Source organism: Paramisgurnus dabryanus, chromosome 15 (assembly GCF_030506205.2).
Source record: "Paramisgurnus dabryanus chromosome 15, PD_genome_1.1, whole genome shotgun sequence".
NCBI lineage: Eukaryota > Metazoa > Chordata > Actinopteri > Cypriniformes > Cobitidae > Paramisgurnus > Paramisgurnus dabryanus.
In genome coordinates this window covers 29,478,057-29,498,960 of record NC_133351.1, presented here as the reverse complement: position 1 = coordinate 29,498,960, position 20,904 = coordinate 29,478,057, and the positions used below count along the sequence as shown (strand labels likewise).

Sequence of the window (20,904 nt, the reverse complement as noted above, 5' to 3'; positions counted from 1 at the left end):
ATAGCATGGGTTTTTGAGTCGCTCTCGCGGTCTTTTGTTGTCATACACCAAATAGTCTGCGCATGTCTCCGTAAAGTCGAACACTGTGTGCAAATTGAAAGACATTTTTCACTTCGCGTTAATTATTATTAATTCGACGATTATTAGAAACAAAATCTAATTAAATATTGTAATATTTGATTTGATTTAATAAACACACATGTGTGTGTTAGTGATGTTTTAAAGGGGTGTGTCAGTTATGCAAGGGGCAGCATAGTTGAATGCACTGCTTAATGCAGCGAACTTGTACTTGTCATCACTAAACTGCAGTCTTAAGCTTAGCATTTTGAAACTGGAGCTTCGATTTGAACGTCTTGTCAGGTAAAATCGAAGGCAATGTCTCTCTAACCTGCACTTTTTAATTGTACGATGTTTACGTTGTCAGGATCTGTGATGCCAAGCAACTGTTTTCTTAGGAATTCAGCAGTAAAAATGGCAGCATCTTTGCTTAGGACTGGACGACTCGGCACGCTCAGGGTAATACAATGATAAAATATGCATGCACGTTGTAGTGATTTACAAACACAATTGTTTAATCACGTGACTAAATTATGTGCAGAACAGTCTGGTGCAGTCTGCTTATCTGTAAAAACAAGCTAACGGAGCTCATGGTGAAATCGCCTCACCATTTAATCCAATCGAACTCGATGCATAAAATATCACATCGTGATTCAAATATACAACTTGCCAACGTTTGCCTGTATGAATATACTGTCAGTTGAACATAAAGCACCAGGGGCACTGTACTGTGTACAATTTGCTAAACACGTTCTTATGCTACAGCAAAGATTTGTGTAAACTGCACTTCATAAAATCATTTGCTGTCTCTTTTCAAATGTCTGTTGTTTGTGTGATAGCGTCTGAAGACAGGGAGTTGGAGTTCTTTAAGAGTTCCTGTTGTATTTCTGAGTTCAAAATCTGGAGACAACAAGAAGTCCAAGTCCAACAAAGGTAAATAAATATCTCATATTTAACTTACATTTCATATTTTCATAATTATATAATATTATAATGTATTATGGTGTGTTTTTTTTCTGCCATTTAAATGAATCTAAGGGTAGGGCATCGCTGTACATCTGATCTGACACTGTACATGGGTAAATGTCATGCAGTAGACATCTGTCATGCTCTCTGACCTCAGCTGTTGTTTTTTAACCTGCAACAGAATGAGCTTTGTTTGCTCTTACTCTCTATAGCTTTGTTGTATAGTGACAACACACTAAACGCTTGTGATGTAACATTTATTCATTGACCCAATACCCTTTTCACCTTTTATTATACCAAACCGATGATTTATGTTAATGCATTTGACAGACCCTTTTACCCAGATTTGCATGCTTTTGCTCTTGCAGAAATCTGCATTAGAGGTCCATATTTATAGTACATAAAAGGATGGATTTATTGTGACTTGTACAACTGAGACGAGACAGCGCTGATCTTTGTATGCTAAAGAATGTTTTATACAACATTAGTGAGTTGAAACATATACTTTTTGATACCAAAATCTGTTTTCACACCATCAGATTTGCTTATCGTCAAAGTTCAAGTTGAGTTAGGTGTTATATCACTAATCTATGAGTCATCCTTTCATTACACTCCAGAGGACAAAAACAAGTGATCTTTTATGCTGGAATTCATATTCAACAAATTATTTGCTTCACTGCTTAAATTATGTTCTAAGCATTTTAAACAAGTTAAACTGGTCATGTGTATGAAAGTTAAACTAGTCATGTGTAGAAAGATCCTTATGACCCTTTAACATAGTTGTCATTCTCTTTGTGGTGTTGTGCTTGCAGATGTTCTTTGCAATCATATGCTTAGTGATCACCCTGACATATCATAATCAGAGCCTGAACTGCATGAATAAGCATTAATGGTTTCTGCCAATCCCTTTGTTCATTGATGATAATTTGATGAAGCCCAAGGCCTTATTGATGTAGCCCAATGACAGAAGAAGCTATTTTAAAGAGTTAAAATAAAAATTTAAAAAGAGATCAAAATTAAGCCTTTACAAGTTGATTAAATGTAAAAAACGTATGGTATCTCGCTGCCCTAAAATGTCAATTTGTAATGTAATTGTAAAACTTGTAATGTGAACTCTACAATATTTGCCTCTCAAAGGGGAGGCCACCTTGCAAAGCAAAGGTAACCTCAAGTAAAACAAAGTTTTCAACTTCACACAGAGACCTTAACACACAAGTCTCAATAATGGTGACACTAATCAAATCTCATGAAGTGAAAAGATGAGCTCTTAACTTCACCACAAAAATAATAAGCAACATAATAACACTCATATAACAGAAGCAGTTAATTTTTGCATGCTGCAATGCATGATGGGTAAAAAAATCCAGAGATTTAAATAAGCAAAAATAAATTGATTCAACTCAAAAATTATTCATGCATTTCGTGCATTATAGGAAAGGAAATTTTTCAGGGTTTATGTTAAACCTACACTGTGTAGTTAATTCAAAAATATGCCCTCATTCATGTGTAATTACTTCCACCTACTTATGAATTTCATGGACAATGAGAGATCTCTAAATAATATGAATGAAGTGGTTAATGGAATTAATGATTTTTTTGTAAATGTGGGGCCAAGATTGGCAGAAGAAATTAAAATTCAAAAGAAACAAGTAGATGAGGTGACGGCGATGGATTTTCTAAATAATAATCCAAACTCAATATACTTGAAACCAACCAATGAAAATGAGATTTTTGAAATTGTTAATCAATGGAAGAATAAAAAATCCTTTGATTGGAATGACATTGACATTGCTTTAATTAAGGAAATCATTGTTGCAATTGTTACTCCTTTAGTCTTTCACATCAGGTGTATTTCCAAGTAAAATGAAAGTTGCAAAAGTAATTCCATTATATAAATCTGGTGAAAGAAATCAATTCACTAATTATAGGCCGGTGTCCTTACTTTCACAGTTTTCGAAAATTTTGGAAAAAATTGTATGCTAAAAGATTAGAAAATTTTGTAGAGAGGTATAATTTGTTAGTTGAGAGTCAGTATGGATTTAGATCAAGTAGATCGACATCTATGGCTTTAATGGAGTTGATTGAAGACATTACAAGATCTATAGACAATAAAAAATATGCAGTGGGAGTTTTTATAGATTTAAAAAAAGCTTTTGATATGGTTGATCATAGTGTATTGGTTAATAAGTTGGAAATGTATGGTATTAGAGGGGTTGCTTTGGATTGGTTGAAAAGCTATATAAGTAATAGATTACAGTTTGTACAAATGGGAGTCTACAGATCAGAATTTAGAGAGATCACTTGTGGAGTTCCTCAGGGGTCGATCTTGGGACCAGTATTATTTATATTATATATAAATGATATATGCAGGGTTACAAACCTCCTTAAATTTGTAATGTTTGCTGATGACACCAATATTTTTTGTTCTGGGGAAAATTTGCAGCAGCTTTTGGACATGGTCACAGCTGAAGTTAATAAGGTAAAAGAGTGGTTTGATTTAAATAAATTATCATTGAATCTAGAGAAAACCAAATTTATGTTGTTTGGAAATCGTAAGATTGATAAACAAATAAAAATTATGATTAATAATATTGAAATAGAAAGAGTGTATGAAAATAAATTTTTGGGTGTGATTCTTGATCACAAAATCTGCTGGAAACCCCATATTAAATATGTGAGAGCAAAAGTAGCAAGAAGTGTTGGTGTAATGATGAAAGTACGGAATTTAGTGAATGAGAAAGCACTTTATATTTTGTATAGTTCATTTGTTATGCCATACTTAAATTATTGTGTGGAAGTATGGGGTAATATCTACATATCAACCTTGCAATCATTAATTACAATACAAAAAAGAGCTATAAGGATAGTAAATAATGTAGGATACCATGAACATACTAATTTATTATTCTTAAAATTACAAACTCTAAAGTTTAATGATTTAGGAGATTTAAAAACTGCTCAAATTATTTATGAAGCAAAAAATAAACAACTACCTGGGAACATACAAAAATTGTTTACAGATATAGAATGTGGTTATAACTTAAGAAGGACTTTAGATATGAGACATCAGCTCGGACTGAGCTTAAAAGAATGTGTATTTCAATCCGTGGAGTGATATTGTGGAATAGTTTGAACAACCAGATAAAAGAAAGTGTTCATATATTACAATTTAAAAAAAGGTTTAAAATATCTATTTTCGCTAAGTATATAAGAGAGGGGTGAGTTGGAAAACTGCTACTGCCTGATTTTGATTTTTTTTCTTTTTTTTGATGAATTTTTTTTGTGTGTTTATTTTAAAAGCTGTGTTTTTGATTTTAAATTGTTTGATGTGAGCTTTAGGTACTGTGATGTTTGGGGATAGGTTTTTGATAAGCCTAGGGCTTCTACCTATCCCTTTTCGAATGAGGTGAGCTAATGTAAATTACTTTTTTATTGTCATTTACTTTTCTCAATTCGAAATAAATAAATAAATAAAAAATAGTATTCTCGTAAGTGTAGAATCTGCTATGTAGAATACATAAGGGCGAGTCGCTCGAATGGCTGAATCCATGTTGTGCCTCCATTTTTGAAAAACATTCGCCGACGAGGGACATTCCTGAAATTCAAGCTCCAACTTTTGCGCTTTTAGACTAAACTCACGCTGGCCGCTAGCTGAAGCCTTCTAAGGTTTGCATTTGTAGGCGGCATACGTCATCAAGATCGTCTTATTTCAGAATATTAACAATTATGAAGCTGACAATTATTCTTAGTTAATTGTAAATTGATGTAATATGCTTATGGCTTGCTAATGTAATGCTCAGTTAATTTAAGTAAACCAGGCTTGATGACGTATGCAGCCTGCAATGCGACCTGCATAGGCTGAAATCCTTCGGATTTTACAACAGCCGAACACCATGATGATCCCGTGAACTAAGGCTTTGATTTGAGACAGATTTGAGAATAGTTCAAGACCTATTCTCAAGGACATTAAAACAAGTCGCCAAGGAAGCGAAAAAGAGATTTAAAATGACAACGCGACAGGAAAAACAACAAGACCAAAGTCAACATTGGATTAGCGTTAGTTTTCCAAAATAATGAAGCTCAAGAAGTTGCCTGCTTTCTATCTTCTCCACATGTAATTCATCATATTCGTTTAAATCTATACAGTCTATGGTGTAAACTCAAAGTTTTATAGTTTCTTGGCTAACTAACACTACGTCTTGTTAGTGTAAACACACATGTGGTTGAATGTGTTTCTAAAGCCACACCCCGGTCTCTGCCCATTTATGTAATCTTTTCTGACCTCTAGCACCAACACACAGTGTACAGCGTTATTTTTAGCCTTTTATTGATAAAACTAAAGCGGCTGATCTTTCATTAGGTTCATTTTACAAGCGTGTGAAATAAATTTGATCTTATTTCAGCAATTGCGCTGAAATATCAGAGAAAGCTCTTACATATACACGGACAAAACATTGTGTTGCATGTTTTCTTACAACACAAGCAGTGACATAATATTAGTTTGCGTCCATTTAAACCCGTCATTACTCCCACTCATGTTTAAATGACAGAAGAGGGACTCGTCCACAGACCATCCCCTCAGTTATCTGGAGAAAAGCGGTCGAAAATGGACAAAAGAGACGGATTTAAATACCAAGTGTAAACGTGATGTGTCTCTCTCGTCCACTTGTGATACGATCGCCGAAAACACATCTTAATACCAAGTGTAACAGCATCTAGGATATTTTTCTTTGTGTCGATGAAAAAGCAGTGTCTAAGCTACGTTTATGGTTGCTTTTTGTATGTGATTTAAAGCGGACATATTATAAAAATCTGACTTTTTCCATGTTTAACATAAATCTGTGTGCTATGATGGATCACAGGCAAAGAAGGCTGTAAATTGTTCATTATTTTTCATTGCTTTTGCTTTGTACTGGAAGCCATGTTAACCTTGGCATGAAACGGCCACCATAGGAGTTAAAACGCGCTCCGAATGGGGGGGGGGGTTGGAAAGTAATATTCAGTTGGTTTTCATATAGAATTTCACCGCTAGATGGGAGTAGATCTTACACATTGGAGCTTTAAGGGCGTTTTCACATTAGCACTTTTGGTGCGCACCCGGGTTCGATTGACATCAGAGTTCGGTACATTTGGATGATGTGAACGCTGTCTTCCGAACTCGGGTGCGCACCCGCGAAACGTACTCGAGTCCGCTTAAAAAGGGTGGTATGGGGTCCGGTTCATGTGAACTCCAGATCGGTTCGCTGCTAATGTGAGCGCAATCTTACCAAATCGCGGAAGTGAATCACTGTTAATTACGTATTATATGGAATGTCCCACCAAAACAGACGTGTGTGTTTGTGTGCGTGCACTTACCTTGACAACAAAATGCATAGAATGCTTGCTTGAGTTTTGTTCTTATTTTTTTAAACCTTTGGTTTTGTTTTCAAAGAAATAATACAGAAACGCACTTTTGTCTGTCTGCCCCAAACATACTAAAGTCGTTTCGATGACAATGCGGTCTTTCCGCCGACGTCAATTTTTGCGGAGGCATTCAGAAATCATCTCTCTGCTTGCAGTTAATCAATCACACTTGTCGTCTTCTCATTTACAGCGGTTGCCAAGCAACATGAGAACGCGCCGGCTGCAGCTTGATGATGCAAGCGTACTGCGGTTCGGATGCAAAAATAATATGTGAACACAGTCCATGGGGGGCATGGGGAGGGGGGAGCAATCGAACTCGGGTTCGGACCAGGCAATCGCACAAAAATGTGAAACCTTCCTAAGTGTGCTGATTTATTTGGGTTCAAACAAAATCAGGGTTAACAGTGTACATTCTAAAACATAAAAAATAATTAAGAGATTATAATGTTAGGAATCATATGAATCTTCTTAAAAACTTCTCATCACCCTGTATAAGTGTAATAGAGTTTTGTATGCCAACCCGGACGTTAGCAGGACACTGGTTTCCTCACCAAAAGACCATATTTTTTCCTATAGCCTTTTTTGATTCTCACAAAAAAATAAGTTCTGTGTTTTACAAAAGTTTATGGCCCCCGTTTTGTCCAAAAAAAAATCATCTCAGATGAACACAACCTTTATGAATTTTAAAGTCTAAATGCATTTACTAGAAATTAAAAGCTAACTTTAGCCACAGTCTAAACACCACAGTCTCTCTGCATTAATGTCATCACTACCAAGCTTTCGACAGCTCTTTCAAACTTTATTAAACAAATTTTAAACATGTTCCCTTGTTGCGTTGTTACTGAGATCTTCATGCATGATGACGTTTAAAGTCCTCAACAAAGTCTTTAGTCCTATGTAGCAACTTGTTAGCAACCACCCTTTTAAAGACACTTTAAAGCTTTAAAAAAGTCACAAGTGAGGGCATTACTGCCGTTTTATGTTGTAGAATAAAACGTGAAAACATTTTGGGCTTATGTTAACCCAAGGAGTTTAACTAAAACCCCATAAAAACCATTAAGGACCATGGAACCATAGGTGCTAAAACATTTCTGGGTTTTGCCCACAAAAATATGTCACCCATTTGGCACTCAGTTATGTGTTGTTATTGTATTTTGATTTAATATTCTATTTAAAAATTATGATGTGATTCAAACACTTGTGTTCATGGTGTGGGCCTATATAAAGTTTTAAAACTTGGGTATTTTGCATTGGATAATTTATAAAGGCTTTAATGTGGAGTGTTGCTACCAAAAGAGTTTGTTATAAAAAAATGTCTACGACATCAGGGGGACACCAGAGTTTATATTTTGCTTACATGAGTCAAAATAATGAAGTTCAAGGTAGATGCTGATCTGTTCCTTTGCGGTGAAGCACCTGGGTAAGTGTTTTTGCTTTGTGATTTTAAGTAGTCTTCCTTGGGGTCTGATAATGTGCATGATGAATCAAATGATTACATTTTTATGTTTGCCCTGCTTCCTCCTCCACCTTAGAAAAATCAGCTGCAAAAACATACTTCGATATAGAGAAACTTGTCCAGCACAAAGCGTATGTGGAATTCCCAAAGAAAGATACAAAAGCTGCTCCTGCTGTAACTGCCGCTGCATCAGCAAAAACATCAGCCGGCATCCTCACTGTACCTGAAGCCACTGCCCCTTCAGCCGAATCACCTTCAGTTGAAGCCTCTGTCCCTGCAGCTAAAGCACCTGCAGTGGAAGACACTGCCCCTGAAGCTGAAACTGCAGTTAAAGCCTCTACTTTTGCATCCGAAGCCGCTGTCCCTGCAGCTAATGCACCTGCAGTTGGAACCGCAGCCCTTGCAGCTGAAGCACCTGCGGTTGAAGCCGTAGCCCCTGCAGCTGAAGCCACTGTCCCTACTGAAGCACCTGCAGTTGAAGCCTCTACATGTGCAGCCGAAGCTGCTGTCCCTGCAGCTAATGCACCTGCAGTTGAAACCGCAGCCCTTGCAGCTGAAGCACCTGCCGTTGAAGCCGTAGCCCCTGCAGCGGAAGCATTTGCAGTTGAAGCCTCTACATGTGCAGCTGAAGCTGCTGTCCCTGCCTCTAATGCACCTGCAGTTGAAACTGCAGCCCTTGCAGCTGAAGCACCTGCAGTTGAAGCCGTAGCCCCCGCAGCTGAAGCACCTGCAGTTGAATTCACAGCCCCTGCAGCGGAAGCATTTGCAGTTGAAGCCGCAGCCCTTGCAGCTAAAGCAACTGCAGTTGAAGCCGTAGCCCCTGTAGCCGCAGCCCTTGCAGCTAAGGTACCCACAGTTGAAGCTGCAGCTGAAGCACCTACAGTTGAAGCCACAACCCCTGCAGCCCTTGCAGCTGAAGCACCTACAGTTGAAGCTGCAGTTGAAGCACCTGCAGCTGAAGCACCTGCAGCTGAAGCACCCGCAGCTGAAGCACCTGCAGTTGAAGCACCTGCAGTTGAAGCCGCAGCTGAAGCACCTGCAGTTGAAGCCGCAGCTGAAGCACCTGCAGTTGAAGCCGCAGCTGAAGCACCTGCAGTTGAAGCCGCAGCTGAAGCACCTGCAGTTGAAGCCGCAGCCCCTGCTGAAGCATCTACAGTTAAAGCCTCTACTTTTGCATCATCCCCTGCTTCTGAATCTATCCCCACAGCTGCTGAACCTATTGTTGAACTTACCACCTCTGATGTCCCTGCAGCTGAAGCATCTCCTGCTGAAGCCATTTCTGATGCTACTGCACCAGCTTCTGAAGCCACACCTACAGAAGATAAATCTGTCCAAGAAGTGGTTGTTGAATCTGTCCCTGTTGTAGAAGCTGTCACTGAGCTTGTTGCAGAAGCTGTGGCTGAAGCTGTCCCTGCTGTAAAGGTTGAAGAGTCAGTTGCAGATGAAGCTCCGCCTGAAGAGCTGATAGATTCTGCCCCTGTGATCACGGATGCTACAGATGTTCCAGCTGAAGCTGTGGAGAAGCCTGAGGGTACACACCATACCACCTTAAACCCCCTCTTTCATATTTTGGAATGCACCACACGTTTGACAACAGTTTATTCTCATTTATGGGTTTTCTATATTTGTAATGATAATAGTAAGAATTGAAGTAGTATAACCTCATTACAGTTCTGTTTCTAAATTTTGTAGGATTATAATTATAAAAAATACAGCTTTGTGTTATTCTTTTGCACATAAACGAGCTTTACTGCAGCTCAGCATCAAGCCCAGTGCACAGGGTGGTGTTTGCTGTCTAGACAAATTATGGGACTCAAAAAATTTTGCTTTTTCTTAAGATCTGGTGTTATTATCTAAAAAGCAGCATATGTTGGACAGAAAAACACACTGTGTGCACCCAGCCTAACTCCGTTAAAGGATAGTTTACCCAAAAATTATTTTTTATCCTCGTGTTGTTTCATCCCGCAACATCTTTCTTTGTTCTTCAGAACCTAAACACAGATTTTTTTAAAAAGTGTTGTTTTGGGGTTTCTGGTTAAGAGTGGATGGTTCATCCTGTTTTTCCCGGGAGTCTCTTGTTTTTCACACATATCTCCTGCACCCCTCCCGTTTTGTTATTTCTTCCAGGAAACGCAGGTAATTTGTACGACCCTACCTTGTTATATGAATAATCACATCAATATATTATTCGGTTGCCATCTTGTTTGAAACGCATCCTACTCACACATCACATAATTGTGAACTTATTTTTGACCTCAACCTGGCAACCTACAATTTAATTGTGCTGTTGATATTTGCGGAGGTAGACACTGTGTTCGTTTTTGGGTGAACTATCCATTTCCGGCTATATTCATTTATAGCAAGGACAGAGACTTCATTTTATGCTAAAAATTTTGACAGTTGGATTATGTTAAAGTTTCTTGACTCTGTCCATGAACATAGCCAATCTTTTCCTCTGTCATCCGTCTCTGTGCATGCCTGCATTATTTTTGTTTGCTTCTAACTCAAAGTGTCTTGCAGTGCTTGTTTGTCATTGCACAATTTTTCCCTCACTATTTTCATTTCCTCTTGACTCTTAATGCATCTGTTTTGTCTCTTTGTTCATTTACTAATAGATTTTTGTGTTTTGGTCTTCCATCTTTGTCATTTTATATTTGATGTAGTACCCATTGCGCCTCATATAGTTTTTTTGCAAAACATATACCATTATTTTTGCATCTGACGCCAATCTCATCTGGTCTATTAGTGTTTGTATCTGTAAGTGTGACTACATTTTTTGCTACTTTGTAAATGTTAATGGAAAACTTTGTCAGAACAACAAAAGCTGTTTTTTTGTTATGGTAAATGTTAAAGTTAATGATGATTTGTTTTTATATAGTAACGTAAATGTAATTTGTCACCTTTTCATTCCCAAGAACACTTTGTCTTTGTCTCACTCTTTTTCCTAAGGGATTGCATTAATAAGTCAGTTTATCCTTTTATCTTTTCCTGTGTATGGTGGTTAATATATGAGAGATAATTCTGAAATGTATATTGTTCCTCACCTCCTTTCCCAATGTGGTGCTTTCACTGAAATTGAGTTTGCAGTCTGTTTGCTGTATGTGGAATGGATGCAGTGGATTATATGGGGATACAACAACTGCTTGAATAGTTATATTAACCATTTGTTTTAGGTAAAAAGACAATGTCTTGTTACTCATGTGTTATAAAATGCTTCCGTTTCATTTCAGTGAAGATGCAACCTTTGTAGTAGTTACTCACAGCCTGACCTGCTCCTTTTCCTTAATTCTTTACTGTACCTGTTTTGTCCACTATACCTTTCACTGTATATGAGGGCTTAAAGGTTTTCTGTTGTACATGATTTATGGCATAAATGTATGACTGTGTAATTTAAGCATATTATGACTGCTCAGTAATTGTTGTTTGTTTTTTCCTGTGACTCTCAGCTGGATTGGATCCCATTCAAAATCTTTTTCTAGATTCAATTCGTGCATACAGCACACAGAGCAAGTGAGTAGTGCTCTCTTACTATTTTACTCTCTCATATCTTATGAGTCATTATTAAAAGAGGTTAATAAGCCAGTTGGTCACTAACATCAACCTCAGACATCGAGCACAATGCTATGTTAAGCAACTTGTTGCATATTTATTACGTATCTTCTAATATTGATTAATTTTGCATTATAAATAACGCACTTTTCATTTTTACTCAGGGCTACTGGTGGTCTTGTTGATGCTGGACCTGATTACCAGAAAGCTCTTGCTGAGGAAATAACAAAACTACAGCGACTGTATGGTGGCGGTGACTTGACTTCCTTCCCAGAGTTCAAATTCCCTGGTAATTTGATTGAAACGGAAAGTTTAAATTTTGACTTTTGACTGTGATTTTGTTATCATTTGTAACTATTGTGATGATTTGTCTTTTAAGTCTGGATTTATGATTTGATTTGGTTGTGACTGCACTTGTGGTAAAGTTGAATTTTCTAAAGTACATTATAACTAATATGATCCTTTTTCCATTTACAGAGCCTAAATTTGATGAGGGGTCCTCAAAGTAAACCAGTCTTTTCTGTGCCTCAGTGCAATTATTTAATGTGAAACTGAATATTTTGTGTATAGCTTAGCTGTGAAATATATGCTTTCTGTTTGCTTTACTGCTTGTCAGGAAGTGTCTTTAAAATATTTGGGAACAGAGTTGAATAAACATGTTTTCTATTATTTTCAATAATAATTAAAACATATTATTGTGAAATACGTTTATGAAAAATTGGTCTTTAAAATGAGTGTTTTAATGGATTTCAGTGATAGCTGTTTTATTACAGGTTGGCTATGTTTAATGAAATGTTTTAGTACAAAATAAAGTATTTAAAGGTTATATAAAACTGTATAATGAGCTTTGGTGTGTGTGGGGGGGGGGTCATTCTTCCATTATAGTGGCAAATATGAGGTAGAACTTAAAATGATATGTTTAATATGTTACCTAGTAAAATGGACACTTAAGGACATCTTGAATACAGTCATTGTAATTTACAAATAACACCATAAAATACTAATCTTTTTTAACAGACATGTCAAATAGCAGCAGTGCATTATGGAGGACTAAGAGTCATGCAAAATGTAATAAAGAACTTCAATATTTAATAACTACCTGGACAATAAAAATAGCAATTAATAGATTTGTTTAAAAATTCATTAATTAATCTATAAATAAATAGACAAAGTTACAAAACAAATCATTATGTAACATTTTAGTAGGCAATAAAAAGTGAGATTATAAAAATAATGTAGAAATGAAATATTAATCCATTAATAAATAGTTCAAAGTAATATAACAATTTACAAAAACAACATAATACACTCAATAACTTCATCATTTTAAATTGCATTTACAAATTCTTAATTAAATAATGGAATTTCAAAATGTATTTCAAAAAACGATTTAAAAAGAGAAATAAATAAGTGGATTTATAAATTGAACTACAAAGGTTTAAATTAGGCATTTAAAAGGGCATTTCCGTTTAACATTTCTATTTACATTTTTGCATAACTTTTTGCATTATACATACATGCTTACTTTTTAAGTTTTAAAAATATGATGCATGACACATGTTGTACATTTAGTATAAGAGAAGGGTTTATACAGTTTGTTTGGTTTTGTATTTACATACTGAGCCATAACTTAAGAGTAATTACACTTATAACAAGTTAAAGTATTGTTTTTTTAAATAATATTTTGGTACGCCATTTTCCTCGGAACTTTATGGACCGAATTGCAAGTGACATTTTCCATACGGACAATAATAACAGTAGGACAAAGATGGCGACTTCCCTGCTTAGGTTAGGTCGACTTGGGTCTCTCAAGGTAATAATACAAAATTCGTGTTGTATTTCTATAAAGATAGCATATAAATATAGCACTTTGTATATATGCCAGTAATAAATTAAGCGCCTGTTGCTTGCGATGTTAGTGATGACAAGTAAACAGTTGTCTGTTCTAAAATCGGCAGTGGGAAAAGCTGATGCGTACTTAATATTTTTGTCTAATCGGGTTGAAGGATTTTTTAGGCTTGTAGATGTATTTAGAAAAGATGTATGCCCAATGTGATTTTTTGTATTTATGTAGTGTCTCATGCGTGAAAGCTGGGGCACACACCCTACCCCACTTGTTGCAGCACTATGCACTAAAGCGGACGCCCCACCCAAACCAGCAAAGAAGGCAAAGGGTGCGAGTAAGAGTAAGCGCATGCTTTTTATTTCACATTACCTAACCTTCTTAAGTTTGATTTTTCTCATGTTCACGCATTTATACTCATTTAACTTCACTCATGGTTGTCTCTATTGCATGATTACTTGTGTTTATGTAATATTTGTCAAGTAAAAGTTATTTTCATGTAATTATCATATTCATTAACATAGAAGAATGTCAAGGGTGCAGACGTTTACAATGGTAAAACTCTTGGAGCTTTCTAGATATTTTGGATGAATGCATTTTAACAAACATTTCATCATACATGTTTTCTGAACTATAAGGGATTTTTTATATTTGATAATAACCACAATATTTAGCAATTTTTTTATTTATTTAAACCGAACATTTCACGAGGCTTTTATAAGATGTCAAATAAGTCTTTGGTGTCCCCAGAGTATGTTTGTGATTGTGAAGTTTTAGCTTAAAATACCACATAGATAATTTATTATAGCATGATAAAATATAGGTGCCACTTTATAGGTGTGAGCAAAAATGTGACGTTTGGGTGTGTCCTTTCAAATGCAAATGAGCTGATCTCTGCACTAAATGGCAGTGCTGTGGTTGGATAGTGCAGATTAAGGGGCGGTATTATCCCCTTCTGACATCACAAGAGAAGCAACATTTTTTCACATGCTTGTGGAGAATTGTTTACCAAAACTAAGTTACTGATTTGTTGTTTTTCATATTTTTTATGTTGATAGAAGCACTGGGGACCCAATTATAGCACTTACACATGGAAAAGTCAGATTTTTGTGAAATGTCCCCTTTAAATTAGATAAAAATAAATAGGAAATATTGCAGTGTTCAGTATGGGAGCTATAGAATAGGAAGACATGTCTTTAGTCAATGAAGCCAATCCCTGTGTTAGTAAAGGAAGACCCTTGTCTTGTTCATCTCTATTATACTTTAATTTTAATTTCATTTTGTAGGATTTCATTGGTACTTTGCAGTGTAGGATCAGCAAACAATTTGGAAGAGATAAGACTTTACCCATTCAATGACTTCACAGGACTGATAGGATGTGTAATGTTTTCCAACTTTGGTGTTTATGGGAATATTGGTTTAATTGAACAGGAGGATTTCTTCAATGTAATACAGAAACCATCTTATATATTTTTTGTCCCATTTGCCATTTTCTCAGCCAAAGAAAGGGCCTCTGTTTTGGCCTATAAGCCCACAGTTGCCTTCCCTTCTAAGGGGTCTGCCGCAGGATTTCCCAAAGACACATCTTTAACTGAGTCTAGTGCAAAAACTGTGACGGCAGATTCTGTGTTGGCTGCGGCTGCCACTACAATACAGCCTCCATCTGTCACTGAATCTGCAACATCAGAAAAGTTGACCAAAACAACAGAATCTGCTGAGACTATTTCTTCTACTGATGTTGATGAGATAACAACTGACAGCCCTGTTGCTGATACAGCAGCTGAAGTCATCAAAAAAGAAGCTGAGATCACCGAAGTCCAACATGCCGATAAGGTCGATAAAGCGAGTGAAGGAAGCAGGGCCTCTGAAGCTGAGACAGAAGTAAAGCAAGATCAGGAGGACAGTTCTTCATCATCCTCCAGTGATTCTGACTCTGATTCTGATGATGAAAAATCTGAGAAGGAACCAAAGAGTGAACCAGTGGACAAATCTGGAGAGAAAGCAGCAGATGAAAAGAAAGATTCAGTTTACAAACAAAAACAAGTAGATATTGCAGAGAAAGAGGTGCACGGTGATTCAATTATTGGACCCAGTGCCTCAGTTAGAGAATCACCAAAAGATGCTGAAGCTGTAAAGCAAGCAAAGCCCAAAGAATTGCTTACCCAAAGCACTGAAGCAGGCAGCCAGAGGGAGACCCTTATAGACCCTGCCCCTATATTGTCCTCCTCCACAACTACAGCAATTCCTGAAGTTACCAGTGAATCCATTAAAGTTGTCTCAACAGATGAGATGGTGGACGTTGCTACAGAAGTTAAAACGACTTCTAATGAAGAAATAATTGAAATTGAACCAGAAACCAAAGCAAAGGCTGCACTAGAACAGGCACAAGAGACTGCTAATGTAAAGGCCATCCCCAAAGTTGAATCTAGTCCTGCCAAAGCTATAGATGCTATCTCTGAGGCTCTTCAAGAAGTTGTGGCTAAACCTGAATGTGAGGCTTCATCAGAGATGGTGGCCAAAGTCGATAGTGCGACAGGGATTGAGACGACCCCTTCAGAAGATCTGAAAGATGCTGCACCTGTGGCCGCTGATGCCGTAGAGTCCCAGGCTGAGACACATCAGGGTACACCATGCATCATCTTTATTCAGTTTATCTCTGTGGATCCAGCACACTCCACACAAACACATTTTTCTTTTCATTTATTTAACAATAATATCTTTCATGGCTACAGTGGGATTGCTATTGCTTGTCTCCCTTGCACAAATCGCTTTCCTCACATAGTTTCACAGCATTTCATCTTCATTGGGTGAATTATTTTGGTAATTTAACTAAATAACTAAAATTTGCATGACTTTGCATGACAGCTTCTTTAGCATCTACTACTTCTGCTGCTTTGACTAAATGTACCCTGGGTTTAGGATTAAAATGGCTTTTTAGAAATTCAACAGTTACTGCTCTTCTGTCTGCATAGTAAACGTCAAATTAACCATGTTACTTCTCCTCAAGAAGGTTGGTCAATAGGGAGAGAAATAAACATGGAGTTTTTACAAAAATAATTTTTCTTTTACTGTAGTTTAGTAGATCTCTCTTTCCTGTGCATTGCTAAAGGAGCATCCCGTCTTTCCATAACACACGACATTTAGACCTCGTTCACACTGTCTGTCCAAATCTGATTTTTCTACATATCTGATTGGAATCTGATCTTGTTGTGAATGACAAAAAACACACGCAATCTGATTTTTACAAATTCATTTTAAGCTACTGTACTGTACTGCACACTCACCTAAAGGATTATTAGGAACACCTGTTCAGTTTCTCATTAATGCAATTATCTAATCAACCAATCACATGGCAGTTGCTTCAGTGCATTTAGCTGTGTGGTCCTGGTCAAGACAATCTCCTGAACTTCAAACTGAATGTCAGAATGGGAAAGAAAGGTGATTTAAGCGATTTTGAGCATGGTGTGGTTGTTGGTACCAGACGCGCCGGTCTGAGTATTTTACAATCTGCTCAGTTACTGGGATTTTCACTTACAACCATTTCTAGGGTTTACAAAGAATGGTGTGAAAAGGGAAAAACATCCAGTATGCGGCAGTCCTGTGGGTGAAAATGCCTTGTTGATGTCAGAGGAGAATGGGCCGACTGATTCATGCTGATAGAAGAGCAACTTTGACTGAAGCCACAACACACACAAGCTTGAGGCGGATGGGTTACAACAGCAGAAGACCCCACCGGGTACCACAAATCTCAACTACAAATAGGAAAAAGAGGCTACAATTTGCACAAGCTCACCAAAATTGGACAGTTGAAGACTGGTAAAATGTTGCCTGGTCTGATGAGTCTCGATTTCTGACGTTTAGATGGCAGAGTCAGAATTTGGTGTAAACAGAATGATAACATGGATCCATCATGCCTTGTTACCTCTGTGCAGGCTGGTGGTGGTGGTGTAATGATGTGGGGGATGTTTTCTTGGCACACTTTAGGCCCCTTAGTGCCAATTGGGCATTGTTTAAATGCTACGACCTACCCGAGCATTGTTTCTGACCATGTCCATCCCTTTATGACCACCATGTACCCATCCCTCTGATGGCTACTTCCAGCAGGATAATGCACCATGTCACAAAGCTCGAATCATTTCAAATTGGTTTTTGCACATGACAATGAGTTCACTGTATTAAAATGGCTCCCACAGTCACCAGATCTCAACCCAATAGAGCATCTTTGGGATGTAGTGGAACGGGAGCTTCGTGCCCTGAATGTGCATCCCACAAATCTCCATCAACTGCAAGATGCTATCCTATCAATATGGGCCAACATTTCTAAAGAATGCTTTCAGCACCTTGATGAATTAATTCCACGTAGAATTAAGGCAGTTCTGAAGGTGAAAGCGGGTCAAACACAGTATTAGTATGGTGTTCCTAATAATCCTTTAGGTGAGTGTATATAACCATAGTTGAATAAATAAATGAATGTAGTAACACACTTAATAAATGAATGAATGAAACAATAACAACTATGCATATATAAGAAAACATCTTGTTCATGATATGGTTACGGACATCCAACAATACAGGCATTTGTCAACCTCAAGTAAAGAAATCACTGTGTAAAGACTTTGAAGGGGTAGAATGGTGTTTTGTTTTGCTTATATAAAATATATACTAAACAGCTTGGGATGAGAATGTATATTTAAATGTACTTCATAATCTAAATAACTAAATATTTTTTTGTTTATTGTGGCTTGTTGTGTGAATTATCATACAACAAATATTATCACAACAAATGGATTGGTATTTTTTTAAGTATTTTTTTATTTTTCTATCAAATCATTTTACCCCTCCTGAAGTCTACTCATTCAAGCAGTTTGCTCTTATTATTTTAGAGATATCTTTTGGGCAATAGAAGCACCGTTTTCACGCTTGTCTTTCTCTCAAATGTTTTTACAACATTTATTCTTTGCTTATTCACTCTTTGTCCCCATTTATATGAACATATACTTCCAGTGCTGACTTTATTTACTGCCTTATGTACACCTCTTAGTTTGTGAGTTATTAAATTTGTGTCATCATGTTTTTTCTCAGTAGACCAAAGCTAATCTATTATCCAGTTACAGCTTCCAGTACTCATATTTTTAGGCTAGGAATATGTGATGCTGATCTGTCTCATTCATAATATCTCACTCCATTTCCTTTGTCCTATTTACATTTAAATACCTTGCTGAATGCATTTCCCTCTAATAAGCTGAAATTTACAAATGTGGGGAGTTTTTTTTATTAGTTATGGTTTAACTCTTTTTTTTTTTATGTTATTACTTTTATGGTAAAAAAGTAGAATAATAACATGATAATTTGCAATTTGCTATATTTAATTCATTTTAACTCATAAGTGACAGAAGTACAGTAGTGCAGGAAGAAATTTGATGTGATGTTGATGACCACATTGGGGGTTTTACTTTAGTGATTACTGTATCACTATGAAAGGTGTACACATTCAGAAATCCATTTGAAGAGTAAGGAATTGTGTCAGATTATAACTTCCTTTGCTCTCTTGGATAAAATAAATGTTTCCAGTTCTACATGTCTTAAATGTTTTTTACTTTCTTTCCAGAACAACAACCAGTGAAAGCGCCAGAACCAGAGCCTGAACCCTTTGATAACACCACATACAAGAACCTACAGCACCACCACTACAACATGTACACCTTTGCTGATATGGATGTAGAGATGTCTAAACATCGTCTGCCTCAGCCCTCCTCTGGCAGACCCTCACCCAGTCACTGAGCCTTCAGTTTCTCGCTATCTTGTTTTTTCCATATGTTCCCTTGTTCTTTAGATGACATGTTGACAATTCCTAAGATTTGGGCCAGAATCTTGATATTAAAATATATGATTTAACTTTATCTGAGTTTTGAGTTGTTTTTAGGAATTTTGCTCTATGGTGTCTTAATATCTACAAACACAAGCAGGATAATTTTAAAGCTTTTTATACAAATTAGTAGGAGAGTTAGGAAAACATTTAAATACTACTGTTTGGTTCACTAGTTACATAATTATAATTTGGCTATGGCTGCAGTAGCCATACATTTTAAATGTGTGTCAGATATAATTTGGCATTTAATTAGATGTGGGCCTATTGTGATCCAGTTCCACCCAATTTTAACATTATACAGGATTTTTTTCTACTTGCAAACCAGGGTTAAACAATACAAATGGTGTTATGGATTGTGGGATTGATCCAGGCCAACTGAATGCCTTTCAAGCAGTGTAGACAATAGAGGTGTGAACATGAAATGCGTCTACTACCCAATTGTACTTTGATTATCTGATATTCAGTGCTGGAAATGGGGGGTGGGGTGGCAGAGTCCCGGGAGTGAATTTTGAGGGGTTCAACCTTAAACTGAATAGACTTTTTGAAATAAATTATATTTAAACAATTTAATAGCATTTTTAAAAAAATTATTGCAACTTTTTTATAAAGCATCATCAAACTTGTCACATGATACCTCACAGTCACAGGGGTACTGTATGACTGAAATTGTTTCACTTCAGATTTTTCCTCTTATTCAAAATATCCATTAAATAAAACATCCAAATTTTCACACAAAAAATTTTCTTGAACCTGGAGACAACTTTATTATTAAAAGTTATTGTGATTTAAATACTCTCGAAAGCATACTTAGGAGGAAAATGTTATGTTGTTATTAGAGTCCCTGGTGCATTTCTGCCATTTGCAGCCTTGCTGATAAAATAATAATATAATAATAATGTTACTAAAAAACAAAATATGTTAGTGGTAGGGATAGTAAAAGCTGAACAAAAATAATGTTACTAAAAATAAAATATATTAGTGGTAGGGATAGTAAAATCTGAACAAATGGCTGAACTGGGCCAGCAGAAAAGGTATTTTATTATCTTTAGAAAAACAAAACATTTTGGCGTTCAACATAAAATCCTATTTTTATTATTATTATTTTTTTACAGTTTATGACAAAATCCTATAACGGGGAGTGTTCAAAACATTCACAGTGGGCTAAAACTGAGGCGTCATTTCTCCTCCCTCTTCATTAATATTCAGGAGCAGAATGCCCTGCGTCCCCTTGCGTGATGACGCAGCGCGACAAATGCGGATCCCGATTGCTGCAAACGCTTGTCAGTGTGACGAAGATTGGCACCCAGGTAAGCTGTCACTCAAACTCGTCTTTTCCGTTCCCTATCAATCAAACAATCCGAGCAACACACAAAAATGCCTGGAGCTGAGTGAAAGAGCGTGTAGCTGTTGGGGGCTCATGGGAGTTGCATGGGACAGTCGAGTCAGTCCTAGTGTAAAAATCTTTGAAAGAAAAAAAATGTCGGAATATTTTTTGACGACAGGAGGTCTCTATTCTAGCAAGGGCGAGCGCTAAGTAAAGGCCCGGGTCTTGGCGGCTCCTTGTCTCCCTCTTTCACCGCTCTCATCAGGCCAAACGAGCGATAGAGAAAACACTCGTCTGTCTAGACAAAATAATTACGTTTGCTTTTAATATAAAGTGTAATTACAGATACTTTTGCTTGAACTGGATATTAAACCCGTGGTAACATCGATGACCTGGCTTGTAAAATTAAATAAACTTGAATAATTCGATTGTGATGA

The 20,904-nt window shown here is 36.8% G+C and overlaps 2 protein-coding genes across 4 annotated transcripts; both read left to right on the top strand.

Annotated features, from left to right (window-relative positions):
* Positions 1–89: 89 nt before the first annotated feature.
* LOC135782609 (uncharacterized) lies at positions 90–12,266 on the top strand. Its single transcript, XM_065292991.2, has 7 exons — positions 90–360; positions 456–516; positions 897–990; positions 7,959–9,413; positions 11,329–11,392; positions 11,596–11,720; positions 11,909–12,266. The coding sequence occupies exons 2-7, from the start codon at positions 472–474 to the stop codon at positions 11,938–11,940; spliced, it is 1,815 nt and encodes a 604-aa protein (XP_065149063.1). The 5' UTR covers positions 90–360; positions 456–471; the 3' UTR covers positions 11,941–12,266.
* Positions 12,267–13,122: 856 nt separating this feature from the next.
* ndufv3 (NADH:ubiquinone oxidoreductase subunit V3) lies at positions 13,123–19,174 on the top strand. Of its 3 annotated transcripts, none has more exons than XM_065292990.1 (4): positions 13,123–13,244; positions 13,506–13,605; positions 14,773–15,897; positions 18,883–19,174. In XM_065292990.1, the coding sequence occupies exons 1-4, from the start codon at positions 13,143–13,145 to the stop codon at positions 19,053–19,055; spliced, it is 1,500 nt and encodes a 499-aa protein (XP_065149062.1). In that variant the 5' UTR covers positions 13,123–13,142; the 3' UTR covers positions 19,056–19,174. The 3 variants fall into 3 exon arrangements, with proteins under 3 accessions (XP_065149062.1, XP_065149061.1, XP_065149060.1); XM_065292989.1 differs by having other exon boundaries at positions 13,506–13,611; XM_065292988.1 differs by having other exon boundaries at positions 13,506–13,617.
* The last annotated feature ends 1,730 nt before the right edge of the window (positions 19,175–20,904 follow it).

Excerpts from the sequence above, each read along its gene's own strand:
- ndufv3 (XM_065292988.1), top strand. The coding sequence starts at position 13,143 with ATGGACCGAATTGCAAGTGACATTTTCCATACGGACAATAATAACAGT. Across the intron at positions 13,245-13,505 it reads GTCGACTTGGGTCTCTCAAG|TGTCTCATGCGTGAAAGCTG; the intron begins GTAATAATACAA and ends GTATTTATGTAG. Across the intron at positions 13,618-14,772 it reads GGCAAAGGGTGCGAGTAAGA|CCAAAGAAAGGGCCTCTGTT; the intron begins GTAAGCGCATGC and ends CCATTTTCTCAG.
- LOC135782609 (XM_065292991.2), top strand. The coding sequence starts at position 472 with ATGGCAGCATCTTTGCTTAGGACTGGACGACTCGGCACGCTCAGG. Across the intron at positions 517-896 it reads GACGACTCGGCACGCTCAGG|CGTCTGAAGACAGGGAGTTG; the intron begins GTAATACAATGA and ends TTTGTGTGATAG. Across the intron at positions 11,393-11,595 it reads GCATACAGCACACAGAGCAA|GGCTACTGGTGGTCTTGTTG; the intron begins GTGAGTAGTGCT and ends ATTTTTACTCAG.